Here is a 22389-nt window from a genome sequence, read left to right on the forward strand (position 1 = left end):
AGGGTAGTCAGAAGAAGTGCTCCCCACACATACATTGGAGAGGTCTCCTGCCCTCCAGCACTGGCCCACTTGCTGCAGCCCAGGGTCTGACCCGAGGCAGGCTTGGAGCCCTGTGCTCACTCTGGTGAGTACGGGAGCTCCTGGCCTCCCTGCAGGCTGCAGCCCAAGCCCCAGACCTGAACTGGAACTAAGAGGTTGGCTTTGCTGCTCCCACCTTCCTGCGGGAACCAGGTTCAGGCCTGTGAGCAGATGCTCACTTACTGGGGTGCACTGAGCGAGGCAGGGGGTTCCCAGTGGGCCCTCTCCCTACCCCTACCCACGCACCCTGGGCCCAGGAGAGGCTGTTTTGGGGTTGGGAGTAGTGACATAGATGCCACGGTGTCAGGTGTCTTCCTGGGCCCCGGCCAAGCTGTGTTTGGTGGCCTGATCTCATCCTTGCCCTAGGAGTGGGCAGGTCTCAGAGGACCAGCTGCCACTGACCTGTAGCCCCAGCCTGGTCTAGGGTTCATCCTCTTCTAGCAATGTCCTCCCTCCCTTGAGGATAAAAGTGAGGTTTTCTCATCAGCCATCTCCCTCCAACTGAAGTGAGGGCTTAATTTTCACTGGTACCATCTATCTGTCCTAGGACAACACAATGCTTACAGCTACCAAGGACTCCCAAGGGTTCTAAACAGCACTTTAGAGATAAAGACCTCATGTCCCAAAGCAGAATTACAAACAAGGATTTTTAAGAATACCTTTATATGACACTTTACAAGCAATCCTCACCACAACCCCTTGAGGTGTAACTTCTCCCCATTTTACAGATGAGCACACTGCATCTTGGTGAGGCTTAATATCTTGTCTGCTATCTTCCAGCTAGATCTGTCAGATCCCAAGTTTCTGCTCTTTCATTTACAGTTCTGCCCACCAGTTATGAAATTCAAAATCTCAGAGTTCATTATATAAACTTTTAAAATGGTGAATGGCTCCTTGAGCTATTTGTTAACTTCAAAAACTTAGCCTTAAGTTGGATGAGGTATATTTTAAAGCCTAGCTGATTTAGTGGAATTATTAAAAAAGGAATCAAAAGTAGGAAGTTCTGGGTTTCATTGCATCTCTTTCGATTTCAGCATGAATAGTACTGCCACCATAGAGTGGCCAGATTTAGCAAATAAAAATACAGAACATCTGGTTAAATTTGGATTTCAGATAAACAACAGCTGATATCTTTTTTTTCTTTTTAAATATAAGTTTGTCCCATATGATATTTGGGACATACTTATAATAAAATAAGTATAGTTTATATGAAATTCAAATTTAACTGGGTATTCAGTATTGTATTTGCTGTCCTCACGCTACCCTGGGGATGGAGGGATGGAGGTACCAGGCACTAAATACAGGGTGTTAAGAAGCATAAAAGCCCCCTACTTGACTTAATAGCCTCCTTATGCTGTTTGCATTGCTGCCTGTGGAATGGACACCAGCTCTCCCACAGGCACTCTGTCTTCCTCTAGCTTTCACAGGGTGACCCAAGAAGCATATTCCATAATTCCTTACTAATTGAACACAGGAAACAGCATCTGGCAATGGTATCCCTTGATTTGTTATCTTGATTTACTTTACTCATTTTCTTTAAAACCTTCCCTCTCTCACATCACAAAGAGAGCAGCTCCGGACCGGTGTCCAGAGGCCTGAGTTCTAATCCTGCCTCTGCCTACCTCACCTTAGAACTTAGGCAAGTCACTTTCCCTCTCTTGACTGTGCTTCCTCATTCATGAAATGGGGGTGTCAAGCTCAGACGACCTCTGAGTCTCCTCTGCTCCCTTCTTTTTATTCTGTGACAGATCTCCCTGTTGCATGCCTGCTGAGAGCACTGGCCCAGCTCTCTTTTCCCCTATGTCAGCCTTACCGACCTACCTCACTTTCTGGCAACTGTTAAAATCTGATACTTGGCACCATTTAGGCTTCTTGGGTAAAGGAACTGTTTGTTTTTGTCTTTTTTTTCTTTTTCTTTTTTTTCATTTTTAGCTGGATTTAGCCCTCCCCGACTCTATCCTGAGATGCAAAAGTGGACTGAGCAGGCAACAGGGAATCTTAGATGAACTGAAAAAAAAAAAAAAAAAAAAAATCCTGCTATACTAAATAGCATCACAGTGGAGATCTCTATCTAACCAGAAAATTCTGAGCCTTGACAATGGCTCATTTATTTCAAACAATATTCAATATAACAGAATTCCAGGCCAACAAAAGGCTGTCTACAGATTCTTGGAGTTGGTTGCAGAGGGATTTAACCTATACAGAAAAGAGAGCTGTTCAATTATAGATTCTTGGGCTGCAAGGGAGATCTTTGTAAATAAATTGTAAGGTGGTCTGCTGAAAAATGCCGTTGTTTCCTTGGGGCCCATCTCACCTAATGACATTGTAAGGCAGAAGCAGCACACAGACCTGCCCGGGGAGGACCAGGAGACCATTTGGGTAAATATTTGGGTAGAGGTGGCTGCTGGTGGAAGGGTGAGCAGAGCTGGCTACCGGAGGAAATGGCCCCTTTCTCCCAGGCCCTCAGATGATACATTTTATAAACATCCAGGCAGGCAGACTCGAAAGACTCCCGGGCTTTACAAACACATTGCATATTCCACCCTCAGCCGAGACCCTGTTCTGAGCATGGGTCGTAAAGAGCGGGCAGGAAACAGGGAGGGGCGGGGGGAGGTCTGGAAGCCAACTTTCTAAATTTAACATGCAGTTGCTTTTAGGCCGAGTGGATAAAAAATAAATTCCAGTGCTTAAAGCTCTTATCTTTGTTTACCATTTCCCCAAACAGTAAGTGACCTGCGCTCAGACTTTTAGACTGAATTATCAACGAGAGGCACACAGAAATGAGGGATGGGAAGTGCCGGGGGGTGGGCCTGGGGGATGACTAGAGCAAGTTAATCACTCTCTGCCTTCATGTGACATTTGCTGTGCCTGGCAGAGTGACCCAGGATCTGCTAAGGTTGCCTGGGTGTCCCTGGGTGGACAGAAGGATGGTCGTGATGCTTCAGACCATCTCTGAGGGAGAGGGCACTTTGAGGTCACCCGCATCAACCCCTTCTCAGGTGCTCAACAGGCACTTTCAAAAACCTCAAGCAGGCACTGATCTCGCCCATCCCATTGTGAAGTTCTTCATCTCTAAAAATCCTTCTATAGTGAGTCAGAATGTATCTCTCGGGGACTTACGTCCATTGGACCTGGTTCTACCCTTAGCACCTCCATGGAGCAGCATATCATTTCCCTTTTCCACATGGCTGCCCCTCTGACACGTGACAGTGCCCTCATTTCTCCCCCTTGGTTTGCTCTGCTTTCCCAAATTCTTCTAGTGCTCCTTCTAGAAGTTGGTTATCGATCTCACCTCCCTCCCTCTGGCTCCGTCTCCTCCCTACTTGCTCCTTCTTTAACCCCACAGATGCGGGCTTAGACCACCCCTCACGACGGGCTTCTGCCCCCCACCCCATAGCTGAGGAATGCAATGGTCTTTCCACGTCCTTAATCCCCTCGTTTTGCCTGTGAGATGTGAGACATCATCCAGGGTCCCCTCCTTTCCAGTTCCACTGCCACCTTTCCCAGGGCAGTCCTTCAAGTCCAGTCCCGGCCTTGTTGCTTTTCTTCTCAGCAGCATGCCGAGAGGACTCATCTGCTCTTGTCATTTTCAGTCACCACCTCTGTGCAGCGGAGATGGACAGCGTCTTCCCACTTCCTGGCACATGCTTTCACTGTCACCTGCTGAGGCCTCCAACACAGCCCCACAAAGGAGATGTGCTTGTCACAGAACAGGTGCCCCCCTTGTTCATTCCGCTTCCATCATTCCTTCAGTCACCCAGAAATGAAACCTAGAATAATTTTCCCTCTCTTCATTCCCTGATCCCTTATATCCAAGGACTCACTGTGCCCTGACAAAACTTCCTTTAGAACCGTAATTCTTACATCCAGGCTGAACATTAGAATCCTCTGGAGAGCTTTTAAAGCAGTACCAATTCCTGCACCCCAACTCAAACCAATTAAATCCAAATATCTTGGGGTATCAGTATTTTAAAAGCCCTCCAGGGAGCAGCGATGCTTCTCTTGTTCACCCCCTCTTCCCATTCTGAAATTTGATATAATTGGAATTCATCACTTGTGCTGGGAATTGTGCAATAGCCTCCTGTCTCCTTGTCCTGGCTCTTCACTCCTCCAACACCAATCATCCTACATAGCATTGTCAGAACACTAAGTACTATTTCCAGTATGTAACCTCTACTCATCAAAAACCTTCGATGGCTCCCTAGTGCCATGGTAAATCTTTGAATAATTTTCCAAATACATTGTAAGCTCTGTATAAAATGTGGCTGTATCTGATCTCCCCTCCCCACGTACACACACTCAACTAAGCCAAGGCCAGGAAGTGAATGTCTATCTGTCGAAAAAGTGAACAAAAACAGTTTTTCTGCAAATCAAGTACAGTCCATCCTCTTCCCAGTTCAGAGCAAGTGGGCTCGGGGGGTTGACAAGCATTTACTTAGGGGCTTAATTCTTTAAATATCATATACAATCAACTGTGAATGATTCATGCTAATGGAAAGAATAGAGTCCTAAATAATACAAAATAGCAGATAATTCAGAGACTTGAATCTAGCTGATTTTAGAATGTCTTAGGCTTATGAGTGCTCATGTTTGATAATTGGGAAATTTTTTTTAATTAGGTAATTAAATATGTCTGATTTGTTCCTGCACACACACACACAGACACACACATACACACGCACACACACTCTAATAATAAATAACTCAGTTCCCAAAATAATACCATATCTCTTTCTTTTCCTGAGACAGAGATAATGGTTAGATTTCAGAATATTGGAGGGGGCAGGGAGAGGAAAGGGATGGGGAAGGACTGGGAGGACCCAAAGTTAAAGTAAATAGAAGGAATTAGGTTGTCAACAAGCTGTTTTTCAACAGAGTCACTGCTAGTACATTTCGGCAGCGTGTACAACTACTTTGTAAAACTGTTTGCTCTATCTCCTAAACCTGAGCGTACACATCCCTTATGACCCAATTCCACTCCTAAGTATATGCCCAGCAGAAACTTCCACTTTATATTCTCCAAAAGCAATATTCAAGAAAGTTCAGAACAGATTCCCCTATTCATAATGGTCCCCAAACTGGGAAAAAAAAATGTCCATCTATAGTGAAAAGGATAAATAAAACATGCTTTAGTCACACAATGGAGCATCACACAAAGAGAATGAGCCTGCTACAACCACACAATAACATGATGAATTTCATAGACATAATATTAAACAAAACAGACAATGCAAAAGCCTACATACTGGATGTTCCGTTTATGTAAAGTTCCAAAACTCAAGGCAGAAGCAATCTGTGAGGAGGAAGGATGGTGGTAAAACTCAAGGGGGCTGTGGCAAGGACCATGGCAGAGCGGGACTCTGGTGTTCTGAGAGTGTTCTGTTTCTTGAGCTTGAAGCCACACACACGGGCGTATTTACTCTATGAAAAATCACTGAGCTGTACACATTTTTTTTCTGTACGCATGTTATACTTCCATATAATGTGCCAAAGGGAGGGATGGAAAGAAATAAGGAAGGAAGGGAGGGAGAGGAGAAGGAAGGGAAGGTAGAGGAAGGGAGAAAGGAAGGGTGGAGGGGAAGAAGGGGGAAGGAAGAAGAGAAGGCAGCATGACCTAGTGGAAAGGGCTTGGAATCGGGCGACTTCGATCTGGTTCTAGCTCTGCCATTTACTAGCCCTGTGACCCCAAACAAGCCACATCACCTCTCTGAATCTGTTTTCTTATCTATAAAATAAACAACAAAAGCTTCCCTACCTACCTCGCAGTGCATGAAGGAGACCAAATGGTATAATGGAGGTAAAAAATCCTCTGGTTAGCAGTAAATACTACATGAGGTAAAACATAATTATGATTATAAATCTCTGAAGACAGGACTTCATGTAGAGGGTCAGTGCTATCAATAAAGCCCAACCCAGGGGCATCAGTAGTTAAGGGCTGAATCACGTGTGTGTGTGTTGTGTGAGTGTGTGTGCAACTCACATGCTGGTTTATGTTTTTTCATTACATCTTCTCACCTAATCCCTTAATGGCTGGCCTCAGAGTAAAAGAGCACTTGAAATAATGTGTGTTTGTGTAAGATGCGGCCTGTCTCTTTGCTTTTCAAGTGGATATAAATAGATGCTATGTGTACTGCCCTGATTACTTTTTTAAGGTATGGCTGCTTTTCTACATCTAAATCTGCCAAATTCATTAAATCAGTGCATAGGACTTTCTGGGCATTGGCGTGTAGGCGTGCCTGTAATATTGATAGAAAGATTCTCCCACTTTCACACATAACCAAATCCTCAGTGCTGATCACTCCAAGCCTGAAACAGCTCATTCAGCCTACTGAACCCAGGTGACAGAACTCTGTGACCTTAGAGCTGAAAGGACCTCAGCACCCCAATTTAGAAAAGAGAACGGGCTTGGTGAGACCACAGAACTATTGGTGGGGAACTCAGGGAGAAACACAGGGCTGGCTTGAAAACTGGTCCCAAGGGCAGTGGGATTGGGGGAGGGAGCTTTTCTTTTAGGTTTGTGGTCAAAAGCTAAGGTCACTGCACTTTGCACAGTTTGGTTTCATGCTAGAGTCTTATGTTCCCTGGAGAATCAGAGTGAATGGAAATCTCTATCCTTCATAAGGCTGCACTGCCCTAAGCTGTCCCTGTGTTTGAATGCTGTGCCCTAAAGGATTTCAAGTTCCTTGCTTCTAGAGGGTAAAGACTAGCATCATTTGGCCCACTTCGTAGAATACCAAGTCCAGCGACGAATGGGTGAGTTCTCTTGAAGCTGCTGTTGCTGCTGCTTTGAAAGAACAAAATTGGAGTCACCCCCACTCCTTTTTCCTTTAGAAAAATAGGAAAATGTCAATTTTTCTATTAGGTCCCTGAATCTCCTGGCAAAATCTTTGTAAAAGCAATAATATTCTAATTTCCTTTTTCTCATGTGCACTCCCCTCGTATCTGCACACACACAGAGCGTGGGGTGTGTGTAGGTGTCTGAGCGACTGCACGTGCATCTGTCTGGCTTTCAGAGACTCTGATACACAAAAACCGTATGGAAGAAAAGTGAGACTATAGGAAAGGCAATATTATTCCCTGTTTAAAGAATATAGCAGTATATTTTTTCCATAGAATTCCCTTAACCATCAGGTTTATTTACTGCATTAAATATCGATTTGCAGACCGTAAAGAATAAGATAGAAAGACTAAGCGATCAAGACCTTAGAAATAGAATTGGAAATTACTGCCCATTGAAAATCAAACAAAAATGAAAACAAGTCTTCCTGAAAATTAAGAAACTCTGTTGAGAGTGTAAACAATGAGGCAAAGATTCAGTTTGTTTTTTACTTTCTATTTTTCCTAAAATTTAATTTTCAAATCTCTAAGAACACAGTTACTTATTTTAGAAAATAAATTCCAGCAGAAGTGAATTCTATAGGATTTTAAATGCCAGCCTTGTTTTGCTCTCTTACACATCCTTATAGAGTCATTTAATATACTCCATGAGGATATGAGCACCCAGCCACTGAATATGTTCAAACAGAAGTACTACCCACTTGTTCGGGACTTTACCGCTTTCAGAGACCTTTGGCCTTCATTATGGCATTCACCCTCCCCTGTGACATGGGTGAGGCAACTTCATGATCCCATGTTAGTGGCAATGTGTTGCCTCAACCACTGGCCCAGGCCAGGGCTGATGGGTCCAAAATGAAACACTGTTCTTTGTCTCACCAGGCCCGGACTGGTGACCTCCCTGACTGATGGTTAGTCAGGGAGAGAGGCTGAAGGCACATCTTCACTGTGAGTGGGGCAGCGTAGGTCGATTTTAAGATTCCTCCCAATTCTAATTCTGCGTAATTTGGCCTCCACAACAGGAGTCAGGGGGGAGGCACTGGAGGGCACATCTTAAGGTTATCTTTTGGAAACACAGAAATCTAAAGTGCTTTCTGGCTTGAAACAGAATATTCTGCTCAGACCTCTCCCCCCACACCCCGAGTTTTCCTGAGAACCCAGGCCAAGTGGACCCACCTTGGCTCTGGTCAGTGCATTTGGCGGTATTGACGGGTAGGCCCGAGCATGCCAACGGCAGCGGCACCAGGCAGGCTGGGCCAGAAAGCTCAGCCAGGCGTGCCCGTCCTCCTGCCTGCCCGCCTGCCCGGAACACTGCTTCTATTTTAAACACTCAGGGCAAGCCGGCCAGCCTTTCCTTCCAAGAAAAAAGCACTTTCTTGGCTAAGCTTCCCTTTCTCGCTATTTTTTTTTCAATTCAAAATGAAATATATCACCACCACTACCACCCCCCAAAAAAGCATTTGTTAGTTTCATCTAGAGGAAAAAAAAAAAAGAAAAAAAAGAAAGAAAGTAGCCCATAGAAACTACCCTGTCTTTTCAGTTTTGTTTTTGATATTTTTACTGACACATCTTCATACATAGACACTCCATACATGGTGTACAATCAATGGCTCACGTTATCATCCCATAGTTGTATATTCATCACCATGATCATTTTTTAGAACATTTGCATCACTCCATCAGTTTTGTTTTTGACAGCCCCCCCTACCCACCACATACCACCCACTGCAGCCCAGCTGTCCACAGAGCATTCACTCACACCTTTTTACGTGACCCAAATGCTTCCCCCTGAATGTGGTTACTTTCTACCCTTCTGTACCTAGGAAACTGCTATTTGTCCTCCAAGGTTCAGTTCGAAATGGCGCCACTCCCACTCTGCCAGCCCGATGGAACTATTTTCAGCTCTTCAAACACACCTCAGAATCTTCGCATATGCCATTCCATACATGATTGGTTTTTAGTTCTTTTTATTTAATGTCTTATTTTTTTATTATGGAAAACTTTAAACATACAAATTGAAAGAATATTTGAGTGAACTGCTGTGTACACCCATCTTTCTGTTTCATAAAGTGTCAGGTTTTAGCCACACTAGTTTCATTTATTTTCCTATCCTTCCCCCACTTGAATTTTTTTGAAATCTCAGATGTCATTTTATTTCTTTTGTAAACATCTCAGTAGGTATCGCTAAAAGATAAGGTCTCTTTTCTAACATGACCATGATACCTTTATCACACTTAAAAAAAAAAAAGCCACAATTTCTTAAGAGCATCAATTATCCATTTAGGGTTCAAAGATCTCTGATGGACCCGTACTTTTTTTTCTTTTTTTAGGATTGCTTTGTTTGAATCAGGATCCAAACAAAAACAAACCCACCCATTTTTCAGTGGCTAATTCTTACTCATCATAAAGATCTCCATTCAGACATCTCTTCTTCCTGGCTACTTCACTGACCCCAAATGCCTAGGATGGATGTCCTTCGTCTTTTCTGCCATAGCACCCTGTACTTGCCGCTCTCGTACCCCTCATCAACTTGTTTGCACCCTGAGATAGACTATAGGCTCCGAGAAGGCAGAAAGGATCAGTATTTTAAAGTTGCATCCCCCATGCCTAGCACAGCACCTGGTCTAGCACAAGCTCAATATGTAGTGAATGAATAAAGGAAGGAATGATCTCCTAAACACAACTAGTTTTCCCATTCCTCGTAAGCCCATTCTATAACACTTTACACATTAAGTGTAAAGATTTTCTTGGAAATCTAATTCCCCATGGGGCAGAGACTCATTCATTTTGGGATCCCAGCATCTAGCCCAGCACCCAGCACATGGTAGGTGTTCACTGAGGGATTGTGAATGAACAGGATACTTGGCTTTTCTATTCCAATTCCTATCTATGATTTTGGGTTCACAGTCTTTCTTCTTTAGGCCTCATTTTTCTCATTTCTACAACGAATAATTTGGATTCAATTATTTCTAGGGTCCTTTCGCGTATAACCTAAAATTCTGAGTAGGAGCCCAGCCTCACTCGGGAGTCATCATTTGCCATTCCCTTGCTGCCCTCTGCTGGCAGAATTTGCTCAGGCCCCCTTTGAACCCTATTTTACTGAAAGAATAAGCAAAATAAGCTGCAACGAGCGGGGTGGTCTGTGAGATAGGGGCTTGAGTTGCTTTGTCTTGCCTGGGTTAGATTAAAACTTGGATACATGAGCCTCCCTCCACCCCATCTATCACTCCTGTCATGTGAAAGAATGCTAGGGTAGGTCTCAGACTGAAAGACAGTGGTTTTCAACTCCCTGGCTGCACATTAGAACCACCAGGGGAGCTTTAAGAAAAGAACTGGTGCCCAGGCCCCACCTCAGACCAATTAAATCAGAATATCTGGGCAGGTAGGGCCCAAGTGTGTCTAAATATCAAAACTGCCCTCTTATTCTAATGAGCAGCCAGTCATGAACTGCTGGACCAAGATGATATTTTCTTGTATACTTAAGCCAGAAGCTTAGAAGCACAGGAAGAATCTCATCCAGGGAAAGAATAACTGAAGACTTGGGTTTTATAATACAAAAATCTCTCAACCTACCTTAAAAAGTTGTCTATTTTTGACAAATCCTGACAGCTCACAGCCCATACAATTTTATTTGGGGGACTAATAATATTTACCAGTTAGGGACACTGCTCCCAGATCCGGAAAATTTTTCTTTTTGAGATGTAGTTCTACGTTTTCATGCATTATTGTTTCTTATTTTTTATATTTCTACATCTTGTTAAGACTCCTCTGGTTGTATGTAGGTAAAGAATTCAGCTGTCACTAATTTAGGCAAAAAAAAAAAAATGAGGACTTGCTGCCAGGGTCCTGAGAGTCCCAAAGACCTGCTCATCTGGAGCAGAGAGCAACCAGGAAATGGAGCTCCACGGGGCAGGCACCAGGAAGCTGTCTCTTTCTGTCCTTTGCTTCTGAATCTCTCTGCATATCTGATTCATTTCTTCTTTCTCACAGCCAGCTGGAGCTTTCTGCTCATTAATCCACAAGGCAGACCATGGCCACCAACAGATCATGAGTTACCTGTGTTCAGTTTCCACCTGCTGAAGAAAACTTCTTTTCTTCTGCCCCAGATCCAGATTTCCACAAGGATCCTGCTTGTGGCCAATCATAATTTGTGGGACCCAATGCAAAATGAAAATGCATTGGGCCCTCTTATTAAAAAAGCAGGGGAGAGTACCATTAGGTACATTCAAAACTTTCTTTCCTCCATGGTCTCATTTGACTTGTCATGGTGTTTTTATTTTCTATTTAGTATTGTTCTAAGTAAAAAAAATAATAATAATCAAAGTGTAAATGACTAGTATGAATTCTATCATAATACCCAGTTTTAAATGTAAATATCAGAGGGGGTACAAGGTTAGTTCAGTGGTAGAATTCTCACCCGCCATGCAGGAGACCCAGGTTCAATTCCTGGCTGTTGCATTTTCCCCCTGCCCCCACCCCAAAAAAATTTCAGCTGCAATAATGGGATAGTCAAGTGGAAAAGGAGTGAAATGTGATCCCCACCATATAGCATACAATAAATAAATAAATTTGTATTCCATGACTCATCCCCTACCCTGCCACTGGTGTGTGTGGCGGGGGAGCCTCAAGCTGGCCAGAAGAGATGAACACAAGTTAAACTCATTAAATTTGGAAAGAGGAAGGGAGCCCCCCCTACCCCACCCCCCCGTCAGATACCCCCAAGGGAGCACTTCCTCTGGCACAGGGACACATATGGGCTAGTAAATTGCACACCCTCACAGTTGCCCAAGGACCCCACCCCTTTCTCCCTGCCAACCACCAGACTGAGCCAATCCAGGGTAGGTCAAAGGAAGTTGAGACTAACACCCTAACCCACAGCAAACTGTGACCCCTGAGGATCTTTAAACTTCTGTTCTGTGGACACACTTGGTACCTGGATCAGAGATGGGCTGAGACTTGCCCCACCAGATGCAGCCTCCATCCAGTCCCACCATCAGCTGCCAGACTGGTGAGGGATGGGTGCTACTGTGCCCCTCCTGGAGATGCTATGGGGCGCGTTGCGCCTGACCCCAACCCACTCTGTGCCCATGTCCAGGCCCCAGCAGGGACTGGGGAGATGCAGCAATTGTGGGGCAGGGACAGAGCAAGGGAGGCCAGGTTGGGCCCAGGTTTCCTGAACGCAAGAGAGCAAGTAGCTGAGAGATCACCTAGAGAGGTAGCAGGAGGTGGGACTGCATGAGCTGAGGCCCCAATCCCGCAGAACATGCTCCATTATTCCATGAAACTTTACTTCCAAAACACAAATTCAAAGATAAAATTACTAAGAATTTCAACACAACTACAGAGCATTAAACCCGAAGTGGGAGGCCCTTCTGAGTGCAGGGTCCTATGTGAGACTGCCTTGCTCACATGCTAATGAAGTCAGTCCTGGTGGCCTGGGAGGGTGGGGGGAGGTGGTCAGATGATAAATTTCTGAAGGTATAGTTCCAGGAAATGGTGATGGGAGAAAGTTGGAAAAACCAACTGACAATTTCTTATTATGAAGTGGAAGTATCTGCCTTGCCTTCCAAATTCATAAATATGCACAGACACGTACTATACATATTTTATACACATATTTATATATATACTATATATAATATATATATAATATACTACACATATTTTCTACAACTTGACTTTTTTGCTCAACAGTGTATAATGCACATTTTTAAATGGTTGCATTATATTGAATGACTATACCATAATAGATTTGCTAAAAGATGTACCAAGGACCCCAGGCCTCCATGGAAGTGATCCCCAACCTCATCTCCTGCCAGTTTCCCTATGTTCGCTCTGCTCCAGCCAACTGGCCTCATTGTCCTCCTCAAGCAAACTAAGCACATCTCACATCGAGGCCTGTGCACTTGCTATGGTCAGCATCGCCCCCCACCTCCACCTCCACTTGGAAGGCTTGTTAATACCCTGACTGTTGCCACCAGCCCACGCCCAGAGTTTCTGATTCAGCGGGTCTGTGGTGGGGCCCAAGAATCTGCATTTCTAACAGGTTCCCAGGTACTGCTAATGCTGCTGACCCAGGGAGCTCACTTTGAGAACCTCTGATTTAGATCTCGTCCAGAGCAGTCAACTCCAGGGCTGTGATGGCTTCCCTGTAGGTGGAGCAAGACTGCATGGAGCCCGTCCATAGACCCGAGGGTTCAGCAGAACAGACAAGCTGGCCCCAGTGTGCTGCCTCCTACTGCTCTGGGAGAGGAGGGAATAAAATAAAACAAATCGCCCTATTTGGGGACTCCTGCTGGATTAGTATTACCTAATTAAAAAAAAAAAGAAACCAAAGCTGTCATCTGCCCACCAAGTAATTCACTCCACCTCCTTGGGGAGTGAGGCAAGAGGCCAGAAGTATAGCAGGAAATCCTTCCTCGAGGAAACTGAAGTAGCAGCAAATAAACTTCCCATAACCCCACTTTAATTCATCCTACCCAAAAGCATGTGCACACCCTGTTCCCAAACTTACTATCAAATACTTCATTCCTTCTTAGGCAGTGGAGTGAGGGCCACAGGGGCCAGTGGATGCTAATAACTCTCAGCACAGAGTCCTGGGGCTGTGCTTCTCCTTATCCTCACCCTCTAGTATCTAATCTATACGTTTCAACTTTTGCTAATCTGATAGGTAAAACAAAAGGAACCTCATTAACTCATTGCTTTAATTTGCATTTTTCATAATGGCAACTTGTATTTCTTCTGTTGTTTGCCTGTTCATATTCTTTGACCATTTTTCTAATGAGTTGTCTTTTTCTTCGTGATTTATTGTAGCTCTTAATATTTTTTGTTACCATTATACTAATCTTTTATGGATGTTGCAAACACCAGGCTGCGAGGACATATTCCATACAATGGGTTAACAACAGAAATTTATTGGCTCAGTGTTTGGAAAGGTGGAAGTCCAAAATCAAGGCATCAGCAAGGCTATATGTTCTCTTGGGGGAATCTGTGATGTTCTGGTGCTGGCTTGCCACAATCCTTGGGGTTTCATGGCTTGCATCTCCGCCTCCCATCACATGGCAATTTTTCTCTCTTGTGTCTGTTCTGCTTTCTGCTGACTTCCAGCTTCTTCCTGTGTGGCCTTCTCAGGTCCTGGCTTCTGGTTTCATTTCTTTATAACTTCTCCAGTATTATGGATCAAGATCCATCCTGATTCAATTGATGTCACCTTAACTAAAAATAACATTTTTTAAAAGGCTTATTTATAGATGATTTCACACCCCTAGGAACACAGTTTAAGATAGTTTAAGGCCATTATCAACAAAACAGAAAATGACAAGTGCTGGAGAGGATGTGGAGAAAGAGGCACACTTATCCACTGTTGGTGGGAATGTCAAATGGTGCAACCACTGTGGAAGGCAGTTTGGTGGTTCCTCAAAAAGCTGAATATAGAATTGCCACATGACCCAGCAATACCATTGCTAGGTATCTACTCAGAGGACTTAAGAGCAAAGACACAAACGGACATTTGCACACCAATGTTTATAGCAGCATTATTTACAATTGCAAAGAGATGGAAACAGCCAAAATGTCCATCAACAGATGAGTGGCTAAACAAACTGTGGTATATACATATGATGGAATATTACGCAGCTCTAAGAATAAACTTATGAAGCATGTAATAACATGGATGGACCTAGAGAACATTATGCTGAGTGAGACTAGCCAAAAACTAAAGGACAAATACTGTATGGTCTCACTGATATGAACCAACATTAGTGAATAAACTTGGAATATGTCATTGGTAACAGAGACCATCAGGAGATAGAAATAGGGTAAGATAATGGGTAATTGGAGCTGAAGGGATACAGACTGTGCAACAGGACTGGATACAAAAACTCAGAAATGGACAGCACAATACTACCTAATTATAATGTAATTATGTTAAAACATTGAATGAAGCTGCATGTGAGGTATAGTTTTTTTTTTCTCTATATTATCGTTTTATTTCTTTTTCTGTTGTCTTTTTATTTCTTTTTCTAAATTGATGCAAATGTACTAAGAAATGATGAATACGCAACTATGTGATATTAAGAATTACTGATTGTATATGTAGAATGGAATGATTTCTAAATGTTTTGTTAATTTTTTTTAATTAATAAAAAAAAGTCTTATTTATAGATGATTTCACACCCATAGGAACACAGTTTAAGATAGGTGGGGCTGCCCAATTCAACTTACCACATTCACTATTTGTCTTTTAACTTTATTTATGATGTACCAATTACTACCCATGTGACAACGTCTCTGAGTCTCAGTTTCCTCATCTAACAAATGGGAGAATAGCTGCAAGGATTAAATGAGGTAATCTATCTATATGAAATCATCAACTCTTAGTAATTGCTAACTACTGCTGCTGTTGTTTTATAACTATATATTTCCATTTTAGATGCAAAGATCCCCACATCTGAGGCTGTGCCTGTCCGTTTTCAGTAATATATAACACCATGGAACTTAAGCACAACAGAGTATGTGGAGTCCTAATCTAATGCAATTTGAGTTGTAACTACTTTCCATCTTGTAAGCTTCCCATTTAATTGTTGGCTAAATTCAGAACAGGACAGCAACTTTAACGTTAATGGAAAAGACAAAATGTTGTGAGAATCAGTCTAAACTGCTGTTCTTCTTTGTCATGTCCCCTCTATTAGACTGCCCCTGAGTACTGCAGCCTTCAGGAAGGCCTGCCCTATCTGGACATGGTGATTGCAGAGACCTTGAGGATGTACCCACCGGTTTTTAGGTATGCCCACAGCCACCCACACTTCATCACACCTCTCTGGGATCCTACTACTCCTCAGTCCTTCACCTCTAAGCATTAACACATATGTCACATTCAAGCCCCAGAGGGCAAGGTCTGTCTTGGGTTTCTTTGTATTTCCCAGGACATCACACCAATAAACGTGTGGCCCATTTTTTTCCTATAGGTTAATTACCTTCTCAAAGCATCACTGGTCTTTTTTAACATGGCTTTCCTTTACAACCTAAGCCCATTTCTTTGGCCTCTCAGCCCTGATGGCTTTTTCCATTTCTCTTATTGATTGATTCAGTCATTCATTTGTTCATTCAATTCAGCAACTACTTATTGAGCATCTACTACGTGCCAAGTTCTGGAAAATCAGCTGGATACAAAACAGATAAAAATCCCTGCCACTAGAGAGTGAAAGAGTCAGATTTTAGGTTCTAGAAACAAAAGTAACACAAAGCATTTAACTATCTATCCTATATTCCACTCAGCACTTCTATGACTTAATATACCAGATAAACCAAATGAAAATAATACCTTTTGTCATTTTTATGGAGAACATGTGAATGGTTTAAAAAATATCAAAATTATATTTTAAACCAAAAATATATATTTTTCAAAACGTTCAGGGCCAGGGCGGGCCATAGTGGCTCGGTGGCAGAGTTCTCGCTTGCCATGCCGGAGACCTGGGTTCGATTTCCGGTGCCTGGCCATGCAAAAAAATGTTCAGAGCCAGAAGCGAATACAGAAAAGGTCCAGTTATGTAAGTCAAATCACATTGTCTTCAGGCACAATGATGTTGTGGAAACCTCTGTCTTGGAATAGGAGAAGGTCTTTTTGTCGCTTTCCTGATGTCAGCATTAAGACTTGACTGTACTGGACTTCCCTGATTTGTTGGGGACCTCAGGGCAACTGTCATTCAATCTTTTTTTTTTTTCTTTTAATGATGATAGCCAGCTTCCATACAAGGGGACTCTGGGCAGCTGATATATAAGTTAGAATGAAGTTCAAAATAAGACATTCAATGATTACACAGAGGTTGTTTAAAGGAAAGAAGCCTTTACTGGGCCCCAGAGATGGCCAATAACTCTGGTCAGGCCACTGTTTTGTTGCTAAACTTCCTGGCAGCAGAGGGAAACCAGCTGAGTTTTGCTAGTGGGAGGAGAATGCACCAACTGATGAAAAGACACATTATTTCCTGGATCAAAACTCTATCAAGAATTCATCATGAGACTCTGTCTATATGACATGTCAAGTAACAAAGTGGACAGTCTCTCCAACACAAAAATATGCTACAGATGATTCTCCTACTGGCTCTTTATAACCAGCCAAGTATAAAATGAAGTCAGTGGAGGCAGTGCTCTGAGGCACAAGGATGTGGTGATCTAACTTGAGGGCTGGGCAGAAATTTGAGAATTGGGATAAACTTGTTAAAATTCCTTTCAGCCATGTAGAGTGCTGATGCTCTGTAACACAGTATGAGCTTGGACTGAAATTCCAAAAACCATCTTGGCTCGGCCTTAATTTATTGATGATCTTGGGTAAGCCTTGTTCTGCTCTGTACTTCTATTTCCTTTGTGTTAGGTGAGGACACAATATCTACCCCACAGAACTGTAGTGAGATTCAGTGGGGTAATATCTGTGAAAAGACAGTCACCTTCCTAAGTTAAAGTGAAACTCAAGAAGCACTGGCCTGAGATTCCAGGGCTGATCTTGGGGCAAACTTCTGCACACAGGTTTTCTTGATCATATCAGATCTGCCAATTTCTCTTATCACACAACAGAAATGAGAGGGGCAAGGCATCATTACTCTCACCTAGACAAGAGGACAATTCACTTAAGTCCAGGCACTAGATTTGGGGTGAATGGAAGGAGAGTGAACATTTTATTTATTTTATCTTTTATCAGAAAAGCATTTTCTTTTTTGACAGAGCTTCCCTGACAAATAATACACAACAGGTTGATTTAAACAGGTTGATTTAAACAAGAATTTACTGGCACAGTTTTAGAGGCCAGAAGTCCCAAATCAAGGCATCAACAAGACCACACTTTCTCTCAGAATTTGTAGTGTTTCAGTGATGGCTGGCAACAATCCCTGGAGTTGCCTGACTTACATCTCTGCCTCTATCATATGGCAACATCCTTGGCCTCCTCCCGTTGCTTTCTCTAACATCTGGTTTCTCTTTAGAAGGCTTCCAGGAATACAGATTAAGGCCCACTTTCATTTTATTGAGCCTCATCCAAAACAGGATTTTCAAGGATCCCATACACAAATGAGACCATACCTTAACTAATAACAGCAGCTTCAAAAGGTCCCATTTATACCCACAGGAACATGGATTAAGATTAAGAACATATCCTTTGTTAGGGTGTATGATTCAATCCACCACAAGTGTGTGGGCTCTTCCCAAGTGCTGGCACAAGATTGACTGATACTAATCCATAAGAGAAACTCAGAATAACCCTTGTAGAAAGCATAACAATTCATGCTTAAGTGTTATTAATATTAATGTGGGCTTCTATACAGTATAGTTCAGCTGTTTTTGCTGGTCTTTTAATACAGCTAGCCAGACAGCAGGCCCAACCACATACAGAAGGGAAGACACTGTTCTCTCACTTTTAGGGGGTCCTGCTCCAGATCCAACCTGCTCCAGTAAAGATGAATAAGAAGGGATACAGAGTACCCCTTGTTTGGTCCCTTAGAACCAAGATTGCATACATTATAACCCCCCACCTATCTGGCCTGATTTTAGTTTTGACATTTTGCTACCAGCTCCAAGCACACATTAATCACATTAGTACCTTAGGATCTGAATGGGGCCCACAGTCTGGCCTTTCACTATTACTGGTTGATATATTAAAGGCTCAAAAGAGAGTAATGAATGCTGCAAGGAGCCACGGGTTGCTCTTAATTTTTTTTATGAGCTGAAACAGGGTTTCCTAGTAATTAGTGTAATCATTATATCTCCTCTAAGATATTTAGGGAAGCCAAGTCCTGTGACTTGAAGCAAAAGTCAGCACAGATTATTTTTAATTTTTAAGATAATTATTTATATTACCAAAATAGCATGTTTATTTGAAAAAATAAGAGCCTACACACTATAGAAAGGTCTAAAGAAAAAAATTGGTACCACTGAGCCCCTGCTATCCTCTCTTCTCCACTCCCATTGCCTAGAGGAGCTAATGGTAAAAGTTTAGGTATTCTTCTAGAAATTTTGTGCTTGTATATAAACACATACACACACACACACAGCCTAGTCCTATAATAAACAAGACCATAAATGGGATTATGCCATTGCCATTTAGTAGGATAAACAATCAGATCAGAAATTTTCCTCTCTGGTAGAAGTTATCCATAGCAACATAGACAATGAGAAACAGATTTTTCAAACCCAAGTTCTCTTTAGGTAAAGCCTCACAAGGACAAATTCTGGTATTTAAATATTTCAGAATTATTCTATCAGATGACAGATATTTTGAGGCTGTTACACCCAGATGCCCTCATGTCCTTTTTTAAGGATGTAATATGCCGAGAACTTTCTGATTCGCTACATCATGGACCGGTACAAAAATAAGCAGGGGTGTGAGCCTGCATGCAGTGTGTGTGCACACCCCTAGAGTGTTCAAGTAATGTCGAGGAAACAGGTCTTTTCTACCCAGGGAGGATATCTCAGAGAAGGAGAGCCTCTGACATAGACTGTGACTAGAATTGCCAACCAACCCTCATGCTACATAGGATGAGGAAATGGCCAGAAGCCTAGGAAGTGGGTGGGGAGATTTGTGGGGTATTTTTGGTTTTTTGTTGTGGTATTTTTTAGTTTTTATTGTTGGCCAACACTGTTGAAGTGGGGGATACTGGAGTCAGAAAGAAGGTTGGAAAGTCACCATCTTTATCTTTATTATACCCCATGCCATGTTCTACATGAGTATATTCAGTGTGTGGGATGTAAACATCTTCAGAATCTAAAAAAATAGTGCAAAAATTGGACACAGAATTTGGGATAGTGTGCCAGTTTGAAAGTGTTGAGTACCCAGAAAAGCCATGCCTTTAATCTGGATTCAATACTGTAGGGTGGAAGCCCTCTGGATTAGATCATCTCCATGGAGATGTAGTGATCCCAGTTTGGGAGTGATGTTTTGATGACATTATCTCCAGGAAGATGTGGCATGCTCAATTGTGGGTGTAGCCTTTTGGTTAGATGGAGATGTGACTCCTTCCATTCAGGTGTGCTTGATTAGTTTACTGGAGTCCTTTAAAAGAAGAAACATTTTGGAGAGAGCCAGAGCCAATGTGGACGTTTGGAGATTGAGACAAAAATAGCCAGGGTCCTAAGCAAGGACTCACAGAAATAGCCAGAACCTAAAGAGAAGAAATTTCTGGCCCCAGCAGATGTTAAGCTAAGAGATGAAACCCAGGGTTTTGCCCCGGAGGAGCTAAGTGAATACCCACAGACACCTGGAAAAAAAAAACCACTGGCATCAGAAGCTGGAAGCAATGAAACCAGCAGATGCCAGCCATGAACCTTCCAAGATCACCCTTCCTTGAGCCAAGTTTATCTTTCTCTGGATGCCTTAGTTAGGACATATTTATGGCCTTAGAACTGTAAACTTGTAACTTATCAAGTTCCCTTTTTTAAAAGCTGTTCCATTTCTGATATATTACTTTCTGGCAGTATTAATAAAGTAATACAGACAACTACCACATCAATATATGGCTGTCATTAGATAGATCCTCCTCATCTATATAAAGCAGCAGCTGCACAGTGACCCAGTTCCTACTAAGGAAGTGGGGGTAAGGCTTTCCCTAAGGAAATTCCACCCATGGGAACAGAATTTCAAAGAAGATGAAATGTGAGGACAGGCTGATAGCAGTGCCCAGGAATGGGGAGCTTTATGTGCACGTGTTTGGTCAACAAAAATGTATCGCCCATCGGCTGGGGAGACAAAGGTTGGTAGAGACCCTTGGCGGGTTTGACCATCACAAGGGTGAAGTGAAATATGATAGGGATCCAGCATGAGTAATCTTTCTATTCAACAAGGGATTAAATAAAAATATAAAAGCCATAGTTGTCAAATTGACAGATGAACCATGGTTAGAGGGATGGCTGCTAGAACAAATAAGAGAAGTGCTATTCAGAATTATCTTGATAGGTTATCAACTGCTGACTCTGCCAACACACCACCAACAGAACCTGTTGATCAAGCAAGGTTAAGTGTGTTAGACTTACTGCAGCAAGGAAGAACAACATCTTGACTGTGTCTCAACATGGGAAGCTGGGGAAAGATATTTATAGGGTTTGGAGACTGGGCTAATCAAGCAGTTTAAGGTGGGACTTTTATGATAAAGAACTGATTAAAATTGGGCAAAGTTTATGGCATAACAGTTTAGGGATTAGTGGATACAGTAGGGCATGGGTCTTGAAGGGAGTCTTGATAAGTAAGTTAGTCTGATGAACGAACTGTTTGTTCAGGAGAGCAAGCTACTGTCCTGATAGGAAAACTGTTTGCCCAGATAAATTAGCTTGTATAAATTTCCTGAAATTATTTCTTGGTTTAGAGCCTAATCTTCTTGGACAAGAATTTTCTAGGAGAGACACCTAAGTCAGGTTGACAAAAGAGTCTCAATTCTCAGTCCCAGGATCTGAGTTATATGGCCTTAATTCTCAGATTACTTTGCTGGTCCACAGTGAACAAGGTAAGGTTCAAGAAAGTGGTATTGGGTTTTCAAATCACAAAGAACAGAGGCTCTTATTTTTCTGAGTCATGGGTGTTTACTGTAAGAAATCACGGTGAGATAGATAAGGAAGCTAGAATTCTTGGAACAACCAAGAACAGCCACCACAGGCAGGCCTCTGGGAGAAGACCCAAGTTTAGGAACTAGATGATTGGGAATCACAGAAGCTTTAGCAGCCAGGTTGGGGTATAGCCCCTTTGGCATCTCCCCTCAGAACGGCCCTATATGAAGTATGACCAAGCATACAACATGCACTATAATAAAGCAGTCCCAAACACCCCTGATCTGCTCATGGCCTCAATTCTAAACCACCTCTCAACTCTACATCCTAAACTACTCCCAGGTTTCCTGTTTCTGATCTCCTGCTTCCTTCTCCTAGTCATGATGTCATTTTGCACATTGTACTTGACTCTCAGCTATGCTTTACCAACCACTAATTTTGATTCCAATCCCTACTTTGGACCTTCCAATTACACAGCTGTAGGCACCTGGGAAAACACCTCCCTTGGTCCAGCCCAGCCACAGAGCTCCCTTTTTGGCCACTGCAGCCTGCTCCTGCTTCTCATTCTTCACCAATTCCATAGGAAGAAGCAGACAAGATTTACACAGTAAAGAGACCTCTGGTTGCAGTGAGAAGACTAGATTAGAAAAGAGATCAAGAAAAGATGACAGCCTGAATTAGGAAGGTAGCAGTGAAAATGGAGGACAGTACAATAAATAAGACCAAGTGAAAAATCTGATGAGAGGAAAGAGAAAAGTCTAGGATGATTTCCAAATTTCTGGCTTGGTCAAGCCCATGTGGGAAACAGAGGATGAGGAGGTTGGTGGTTGATGAAAAGGTAGTTTGAGGGAGGATATAACAACTTTATATTTTTGCTCATGTTGAGTTTCAGGAGCCTGTGAAACATCCAAAAGGAGAGGTCTGCTGTGGAGTTAGAAAAAGGGATCTGTAGTTCAA

The 22389-nt window shown here is 42.7% G+C and overlaps 1 protein-coding gene across 2 annotated transcripts in view; it reads left to right on the plus strand.

Annotated features, from left to right (window-relative positions):
• The window catches only part of TBXAS1 (thromboxane A synthase 1), a 189946-nt gene that overhangs the window by 161217 nt on the left and 6340 nt on the right, over window positions 1-22389 (plus strand). For both annotated transcript variants that reach the window (XM_077147249.1, XM_077147279.1), the window contains exon 10: window positions 15603-15694. In XM_077147249.1, the coding sequence (XP_077003364.1) occupies window positions 15603-15694 (92 nt within the window). The remainder of the gene's footprint in view (window positions 1-15602; window positions 15695-22389) is intronic.

The sequence above is a fragment of the Tamandua tetradactyla genome, chromosome 1 (genome assembly GCF_023851605.1).
Source record: "Tamandua tetradactyla isolate mTamTet1 chromosome 1, mTamTet1.pri, whole genome shotgun sequence".
NCBI classification, from domain to species: domain Eukaryota; kingdom Metazoa; phylum Chordata; class Mammalia; order Pilosa; family Myrmecophagidae; genus Tamandua; species Tamandua tetradactyla.